General features: G+C 42.1%; 1 protein-coding gene across 1 annotated transcript in view; it reads right to left on the reverse strand.

Moving 5' to 3' along the window:
* The window catches only part of rras2 (RAS related 2), a 60,455-nt gene extending 50,374 nt beyond the window's left edge, over positions 1-10,081 (reverse strand). The window contains exon 1 of the mRNA XM_073836234.1: positions 9,740-10,081. Within this exon, the coding sequence (XP_073692335.1) occupies positions 9,740-9,841 (102 nt within the window). The 5' untranslated portion in view covers positions 9,842-10,081. The remainder of the gene's footprint in view (positions 1-9,739) is intronic.

A 10,081-nucleotide genomic window follows, 5' to 3' on the forward strand; every position in this document is an offset into this window, starting at 1 on the left:
TGAAGTCGGAACTGAGGGGTCCCGACCTCGTCCCGGGGGAGGGACAGGCTGGATCGCGTCCTTCGCCAGTAGGAACGCGACCTCCGCAGGCAGAACAGAGGCACGCCTGCCCGAAAAAGAATGTAAGGGGTACCTCTGAGTCTGGGCGGACGCCTGGGGCCGGGCCGTACCGTCCGTATCAACCAGCGTAGTGGTATCAAGGGAACGTTGACCGACGTGACCGTGGTGGGGCAGCCTAGGGGGAGACAGGGAAGGAGACAGAGCCCAGAAGGATGAACGTCCTGGAGAAGTGTCTAACTGTACTAAGCAGTGCTTACCTTCTTCCCTGGATCCCGCGCTGGCGAAGGCCGGCCGCGAGTCTGGTTCTGAGGAGTGTAAGTGCTGCTCAGAAAGGAAACTCGAGGCCGAAACCAGAGGTGAGAATTTTGCTCTTTTTGAGAAAATTGTGGGTGCCGTCGACGGATGGCCGACTGCAGCATTGAAGTACACAGTGGCTCCCGGCCCTCCACCGGGAGCGTGGAGCGGGGAGCGTAGATGTTAGCATCCCCTAAAGAGCAGTCTCAATCACCTCTGGAGGCCCGCGTCAGGGACGTTTCGCAGTTTTCTTGCGAGTGTTTCGGGCCGGTCCCTGAGAGGCGGGCGGCGCCGCTCTCCTGCGGCCGGCTCTGCGCCGGGTAGCCATCCCGGCTTCGTGACCCTCGGCGGGAGCTGGAATTGACCTACTGGCCGCAGGGGGGCGCCCTCGGCGATGGGCAGGCGGAGGCGGGGCCACCGGCGGCGGGATGTTGACTTCGCGGCGGGGCAAGATATGTTTGATGGCCTCCGTCTGCTTCTGGACTGCCGAGAATTGCTGGGCGAAATCCTCGACAGTGTCGCCGAACAGGCCACTCTGGGAGATGGGGGCGTCGAGAAAGCGAGCTTTGTCGGCGTCCGCCATCTGAGCCAGATTGAGCCACAAGTGTCGCTCCTGGACCACGGCCGTGGACATCACCTGACCAAGAGACCGCGCCGTGACCTTCGTCGCTCGAAGGGCGAAGTCGGTGGCGGCGCGGAGTTCCTGCATCACTTCTTGATCAGGACCACCCTCGTCCAGCTGTTTCAGCGCCTGCGCCTGGTAAACCTGTAAGGTGGCCATGGCGTGGAGGGCAGAGGCAGCCTGTCCAGCAGCGCGGTAGACGCGGCCCGCAAGGGCGGACGAGCGCTCACACGCTTTGGAGGGTAGATGCGGTCGGTCCTGCCAGGTGGTGGCGCCACGCGGGCACAGATGCACCGCTACAGCGCGCTCCACCTGGGGAACCAACTCGTATCCCCGGGCTGCCCCGCCATCGAGGGTGGTGAGGGGGGAGGAGCTGGGGCGGAGACGCGATGAAAACGGCGCCCGCCAGGTTTTGACCAGCTCCTCATGCACCTCCGGAAAGAATGGAACGGAGGGAGGGCGCGGCGGAACCGCAGGCGCCCCCCTCAGGAACCAGTCGCCAAGCCTAGAGGGATCGGCAGGAGGTAGATCTGACACCTCGAGGCCGATCCCCCTGGCGGCACGGAGGAGCATAGCCGACAGCTCAGCGTCCATGTCAGCCGGAGCAGCGACCAGGGGAGGGCGCTGGCCCGGCGAGATATCCGCCTCGCCGTCAGACTCACCCTCTGACGCAGCGACAGACATCTCTTCCTCTGGTGGAGCGCCAAAAGAGATGCTCGGCCCGGATACCGGGGAAGCATACTGCTCTGGCCACTCAACGGGGCCACGCTGGGGTGCAGACGGCCGCGGGGCTTTGGAAGCCGGCGGCGCGTTCTGCACCGTAACCTTTAAATCCCCTCTTTGCCTCGCCACGGCGGCCGAAAAGCACTGACGGCTTAACGACGGGCCGCGGGGCGCAGAGGCGAGCCGTCTCGCAAAAGAGCGGCGGTTTCTCAGCGTGACCATGGTCATGCACTCACAATGCTCGCATGAACCATCCGTGAACGCTGCCTCAGCATGTTCTAAGCCCAGACATGTGAGGCAGTGTTCATGTCCATCCTCAGAGGTGAGGAAACTGCCACATCCAGTAGCGCACGGCCGGAATACCATCCTGAAAAGGACGCTTCACGGCCGTGAGAAATTGCTCTTTTAGATCCTGGTCTGCCCAGGGAGGAACCGCGGCACTCTGTGCACTGTTGGGGCTGCTCGCTGGAGCGCAGGAGGCTTTTAATGGCCGTTAAAACGGCCGCCCGCAGGATACCGCTGACGGCTGCCAAACACTCTTTTAGAAGTCTCTTATAGATGGCAGCACGTCAGCAGAGAAGAGCTTGAGCAGGAACGTGAAGTTTTCTTGAAGTTTCTTTCTTAGAAGGCTCGATCAGAAAGGCTCTGAAAGCAAAAGTCTAACTGAGTGATGCGCGCGGCCATCTTATATACCCGTATGTACGGGGCGTGGCCGGCGCGCACGTCCACTCGCCAATTTGCAATTGGCCTTTTTATATAAGGCTCAGAGATGATCGGTCTCTCGGGCGAGATCCCATGTAACGTCGAAGTGATTCGACTGAAGGGGAACTAAGTGCAATTAAAATGCGTTAAAAAAATTTAAATTTGTGTAATTAATTAATCTAAATTAACGCGTTAAAGTCCCGGCCCTAATTTTTACGTTTTATTAATATTAAGCACATAGACAAAAGAAGGAATATTATTTTGTTGCCGCATTAAGAGCAACACAGATCCAATATACTGTTACACACATTTTCATTCTCAACTGTTTATGATCATTTAAGCCATAACTGACAAGGGTTTACATGAATAATCACAGAGCGCCTCATTTTGAAATATTTTTGTGTGTATTTGACCGTTTAGGTGCGTACCTTGAGCTAAAAGATAACTTGACATGTCCGTGTTCTGCTCCGTCTCTGAGTGCTTACACAGAACAGCGAAAGTTGTCCTTCTCGCTTTTAAAAACACAAAATCAGAGAAACGTTGATAAATAAAGCACGTCCCGTTTTATGAAAGTCGCGTTACATGGTTTTGCTGATTTGCATGTGAAATTAGGCTTTATGGAGGAGCGAAAGCGCACCACTAGAAAGGGGGGTGGAATGGATCTCGATTACTGTATTTTCATGATCGTTTGAAACCAAAAACGAAATCGAAACTGAATTTCGATCAATTGTACAGCCCTAATTTAAACTGCACTTTAGAAGTTCAAACTCGGGGGCACCATAGAAGTCCACTATATGACGAAGATTCCTAAAATGTTTTCCTCAGAAAACATAATTTCTTGACAACTGATGAAAGAAACAAATGAACATCTTGGATGACAAGCGGGTGAGTAAATGATCTGTACATTTTTGTTCTGGAAGTAAACAAATTCTTTAAATTTATTTATTTGTTATTTGTTATTTTATATTAGGTCTTTATATAGCATGATGTATTTTTACTCAGTTTGTTAATAAATTAATCATTCTATGTTTAATATAAGTGAGTTTGTCATTGTACCGTATTGTTGTTGTCCATTCAATCAATTGACGCCGAATTGCCACTAATTCGAAAGTGAAAATAAAAGGCGCACATGCACTTACAAGCAATACCGGCATTACCCCACTGTGATACCGTTATTACCGCTGTTGTGACACGTTGATTAACCGGTGGGAAAATTTCCTCACCATCACATCCCTATATCACAGGCAAATCACAATTTTCAGATTGTTCTGTGCTAAATGACAGAATACGCTTACATTATTTAGCTCACTGTTGGATTGACATGACAGCTACTCTTCAGAGTATTACATCAGACCAGAGGAAATTAACTATGACTCAGCTCATAGGTGGAGTTTGTGGGGAGCCAGTGGCCAGAGCCAAAACTGTTTATCACTGTGTGAATAAATAAAATAAAATACATGATTTATTATTGTTGTTGTGTGTTGCATGGTGTAGTCATGACTAAACTAATCTATAATTACTTATTAGAAGATATCTGGTTGTGGGAGATATCAGTTTGAGCACAGCTTGCAACACTTGATCCTACTCCCATTTCCCATCGATTAAAAATACAGAAAAAAGTTATAATGTGGAATTTTATTACAAATTAAAATCATTTTCAATAACACTTTACAATAATACTCATTAGCATGGTAACTAAGATTGAACAATACTTCTACAGCATTTATTAATCTTAGCTAATGTTAATTAGAGCTGCTAAAACAATTAGCTGTGATTAATAGATTCAAAATAAAAGTTTATGTGTGTGCACTGTGCACTGTCTTTATTTATTTTGTTAATATAAATACACACATGTATATATTAAGGAAAAATGTGTTAGATTTATATGTAAAATATTTATATTTATATATACAAGTGTTTACATACAAATACATACAAATATTTGTTTAAATATATACATTTATATATACACAGTATACATATATAGTATGCAAACAAAAACTTTTATTTTGAATCGATTAATCGCGACTAATCGTAATATTAGCATTTACTAATGCGTTATTGAAATCACAAGTTGCCTTTGTTAACATTAGTTAATGCACTGAACTAACATGAACAGAAAATGAACGACTGTATTTTTATTAACTAACATTAACAAAGATGAATAAATAGTGTAATAAATTTGTATTTGTATTATTTCTTGTTCATTCATGTTAGTTAATACATTTACTAATGTTAACAAGTGACACCTTATAGTAAAGTGTTACCTCATTTTGTCTTTTAATATATTTTAAAATGTAATTTATTCATGTGACGACAACATTGAATGCTCAGCATCGTAATGATCCTTCAGAAATGATCTACTATGCTGATTTTGAGGCTAAAAAAAACATTTCTTCTCATTTTCAGTGTTGAAAACTGTTGTGCTGTTTAATAATGCTTTTGTAAAACCTGTGACCAATTCAGGTTTATTCAATTAATAGAAAGTTATGGTAGAATAGTTATAGGAAAGTAATTGTAAAATTTGGAAGTCCTTCCTATTCTTCACATAATAGTAGCATGTTTATCAGTACAATGTGTGTGTGTGTGTGTGTGTGTGTGTGTGTGTGTGTGTGTGTGTGTGTGTGTGTGTGTGTGTGTGTGTGTGTGTGTGTGTGTGTGTGTGTGTCTGTGTGTGTGTGTGTGTGTGTGTGTGTGTGTGTGTGTGTATGTGTGTATATCTGGTATTCATCACGTTGGATAGTCCCCACAAGGATAGGAATACCAGTAGATTTTGACCTTGTGGGGACATTTCTCAGGTCCCCATGAGGAAACAGGCTTATAAATCATGCACAATGAGTTTTTTTGAGGAAGTAAAAGTATGCACAATCTCCTGTGAGGGCTAGGTTTAGGTGTAGGGCAGGTGTAGGGCGATAGAAAATACGGTTTGTACGGTATGAAAACCATTACGCCTATGGAATGTCCCCATAAAACGTGTGTGTGTGTGTGAGTGAGTGTGTGTGTGTGTGTGTGTGTGTGTGTGTGTGTGTGTGTGTGTGTGTGTGTGTGTGTGTGTGTGTGTGTGTGTGTGTGTGTGTGTGTGTGTGTGTGTGTGTGTGTGTGTGTTTATCAGTAAAGCAGTGTGAGAAATCAACAGGTGAGTCTGCAGGAAGAAAACAACATCTACTCTCACGTTACCTGCTTCACACAACCTCCCACACACAGCCGCTCACACTTACAACTGTCAAACCCATTGTGAAAATGTAGCGTAAAGTTTACAATTAAAATAAAATCATTCAACATTTAAGTCTTTCACTGATAGTTTTCCCTCCACTAGATCAGTGATTTGAGATAAAATACAGGTGCAAAAAAACACACTGCTATGATGCAGAAGATGCGAATCTATATGACAAATATGAAAACTGAGCAGCGGTGTCTCAGTCTCAACCTGGCTAAATTATAATGCAGTTACAAGGTGTGTGTAATTCAAGCTACTATAACTCCAGACCAGTCGGCATTAATGACAGCTGCTCTTCAGACTCTGAAAAGTCTGAACTCTTCCCTCACATAAACAGCTTGTCTTTTTTAAAACTCCAAATCAAGGGTTGCCAGATATTACAAAAAAAGCAGCCTGGTGTAATATAAACAGCGACCCTGGTTACTGTGCTTTGGGTAAGTGAAAACAAACCTTTTTAAGTTGCAATATAATAAACAGGTATGTCAAAGTCAGGAAACAAATTATAAATAAAATAGTTGAATATTAAATATAAAAATGATGCTTTATAAATTGTGGACATGAAAAGTTCAAAAGAAAAGCATTTATTTATTTAGTGTCTTTGCTAAACAAAACATTTTTTTTTTTAAATCATACTCGCCATCTTTTAATCTGTTTATTGAAGCAATTATAGCACCATGTTTGACAGTGACATATTAGCAGTCAAAACTGTCAGAACGTTGTTTTTGCTTTCTCTCAGCATAGTGCAGGCCTTGTTTGAAGTTAAAACACTCACATATGTAAGCGGCGAGGTCTGACCATGCTGCAGTCGTAAGGAAAGAGTGCTGCAGGGAGTCCGTTCTCCCAGAAATGAGAGAGCCAGCGATAAGAGCTAATATTAGCTAACATGTGATCGTGCCTTCAACAGCGCCATGCTACGCTTAGTGTACTCTGAGACCGTCTGAAGCGATAAAAAGGTCAGTGAGGCCTGCAATGATTTCACTTTCACACTTTGGCTAATGGGGAACAGCCGCTACACACAACAAGTTTAGATGACGACTAGCAATCTAGGATGATGAGTACAAACTAGATTTACTTTACATTTTACAAGTCGAAAATAAATAGAAAATTCATCTTGACCAGTAGATATATTACTTAATATTATTAATAATTCAAGGTTAAAATAGTCTAAAAAATTAAAAAGTATCTAAACCATCTTGATATTATTAACATTATTAGAAACCGTTAATTATAAAAAGTGAATCTGCTACTACATAATATCTGTATTTAAACTCCATGAAAGGCCATACTTATTCTACACAGCTTGGGTTGCATCACAATGACGTCAACTGATCCATTTTAGTCTGAGTCACATGCCTGACTGGCGCTGATCATGGCCCATGTCATGACGCCAATTTGAGATCAACCAGTCTGCTTTTGTAGTGAAGTCAACATTGCGGCAGCGTGTGTGGCAGTCAAGCAAAGTAATGCATCACTGCAGTATCTTCAACTAAATTTTGACAGCACTCAATTATGTTTCTGACAGCATGACTAATGAAGAATGTCATGCATGCACCTAACATACTACCGCAAAAGTGGTGTGAGTCAGGAGGCAACGCATACTTTCCCATACACATCCAGGAGGTCCTTAGAGACTGAGCAGGAGTGGAGGGACTTCCTCTTTCAGAGGCCGGATTCCGGATTTTTTCTCACTGGCATAGACTTCTAGAAACTCTTCAACAATTTGAGTCTTCCGTGGTTTTCTTTGGACTCTTCTTATCACACATTTAGCAGCACCAGTGAAAATCATCTCACAAAGTGTGTTTGGTTAATGTATAATTGTAGTCTGATTTTCATCACTATCTGAAGGTGTTTTATTCAGCCTATTTGCCAGTAACAGATCGTGATGTCAACAAATGTTGATTATTAAGCTCAAATGTGGCAGTGCCAGCAGCAGTTAAGCATTAGTGAAAATCACAAGGGTATAAGGTGATCGAGCATATTAATCCACTTTAATTCCTCTCTTGCTTATGCTTGCAGAAATACAGACAAAGAAAGCAATATTTCAGATGCAAACTGGTATATGGGGAGGAGACTGGCATTATTGAAAGGAAAATACAATGCTACTATGATAAAGAAAGGCAATTAAAGAGAAATGTCTGTTGTTCTGATATTGATCTGCTGCTTTAAGCAGATCAGATTGAGTCAGTGGAAACATCAATTGTATATCGCTGCTTTTAAATCCAAGAAATGTGCCTTTAAAACCTTCACACTATAAATTAAATTACTGTCAATCTTGTTTCACACTCTGTCTAAGTTTAGCATTGGTTTTCTTTATCAAGATAAAATAGCTAGGCTTGAACGTACACCTAAAAGATAAGAAATTCTGATTTCCTATTAAATGCTCATCACAAAAACAAAATTTGCTTCCTCAGGCATGTAACTACATTTTCTTGAATTACACCCAAAATAGCTCATCGACGTGTTGCCAGTCGCGCCAAGTTATTTAACACACTGTTACCCTGTAATCTGCTGTAATGTAGCTGCCTTGCTAAAAGTTCATTAGGGCAAACTATGAGAGATGAGACAACTTTACGAGAGACCGATTTAGATGGTGTCTCAATCCCTAGTCAGTTGTCTACCTAGACACTATTTTAAGGCATCATAGGCACATAAATCACTTTAAATAAAATGTATTGTTTTCTTGTCTGGGGTAAAGCTAAACTAAATTAAAGTTAATTCATCAGATGTATTATTAAATATATAGATTTTTTTCTTGTGTAACATTTGCATATTTAACAGTGGCAAATACAAAAATAATATTTGTTAAAAAACGTTAACAAATTTAGCATTCACTTCAATGAATGAATGAACTGAGACGGCTCCAACCAGTCAGACAAAAAAAATCTTGCAGTGTTGTTGACAGCTTACCATATTTACACAACAATCATATTTTGTATATCACATTACATGCACTAGCCACTTTGTTTTTCTTATGTTGCTAACTACTAACACGACTCACTTAAACTTTTGGAAAATATCAAAAAATCCTAAAGAATTTCTTTATTATTTTAACTACCCTAATTAAAGCAAAAACATGAGAATAATAAATTTTTACAAATATTAAAAACACAACCTATTACTTCTACCATGACATAGCAGTAATGTTTTAAATATACTTATATTTATATGTTTACTTTCTTTAAGTTTAATAGATTTCTATCAGTACATGAAGTACTGATTATTGGTCTGACAACAAGTGGTTTTAGGGTGGGGAGTAGTAATGTAACATGTAACATAAAAAACCAAAACCAAAGGATACATTTATGGCATGCACATTTTATTTACCATTTCTGGTTATTTGTGATGTGTAAATGTTGCCATTTTGAAAACTAAGCAGGTGAAGTTGTGATGTTTTGCGCATGTCTCAAGAATGAGTGTAACATTAACTAAACCTGTAACTGCAGGTTTTACTATAATAACCTGGTAACAACCACTTATTTCATTAACTAAAATGACAATTTTTCTGAAAACAACTAGAAATGTAATTTTCATCATTTTCATTAGCACAGATTTGGCAGAAGAAACAATAACTACAGCAACTATGGTATCTTGGCAGAAACATGGTACATTTCTAAGGGACTAGTCAACTATCCAGAAGAAAAGGGGGAAAAACTTGTGTCAATATTGTTTTATACTGTTGCATAACTTTGTTATGCAGGCTTTAAATATATTCCTAGACACTAAATTGCCTTTGAAACACCAAACAAACACTAAGTATTACTAAGTATTTCAATCGCCTGCTTTGTTTATTAATTTTGTGCAACTCAGTCTAATATGCAACAGTTTACGAAAGTATCTCTTATGCCTATGAACTACATACAGGTCTACAGAGTTTTAACTCTGACTACATGCATTAACTCCTACTTTTTTCTGAAATGTTTATTTTTACGTTTAGGCTGTAAATTTCTTGAATATAGGTGGAGAGTTAAAGTGACGCAGGCCTCGCTCGGATTCCTGAACCCCCTTTTCCGCTTATGGGGTCCCCATTTCTGTGAGCAAGATCCACCCATATCTCCTAAACACCCTCACATCTTTTTTAAAGGGCCAAAAAGCACATAAAATTCCGCTATCTATCAACTTACCTGGATAAACTGGATGGTTAATGCTGATTTTCCGACGCCACCACCTCCGACGACCACCAGGCGATATTTCTCCTGCACTGAGCCGTCCTTCCAGCCAGCCATCGGGGACACACTGCTGCTCTCGCTCCGCTGTCTAAACACACGCACACCGAGCCACTTTACTCTGTGACAGGCCTTTAGATGGAGAAATGCAGCGGAAAAAATGCGATACGGCGTTTAGGCGATGTGTGAACTCAGTGGTAATCCGTAGGAGAGGAGTAAAGTACGACCACAGTCTGTGGGAAATGCATTCACTGCTGCCTCAAGTCCATACGCCCTCGTCTAAATCGCTACCAGGCACTG

Source organism: Garra rufa, chromosome 3, assembly GCF_049309525.1.
Source record: "Garra rufa chromosome 3, GarRuf1.0, whole genome shotgun sequence".
In the NCBI taxonomy this organism is placed as follows: domain Eukaryota; kingdom Metazoa; phylum Chordata; class Actinopteri; order Cypriniformes; family Cyprinidae; genus Garra; species Garra rufa.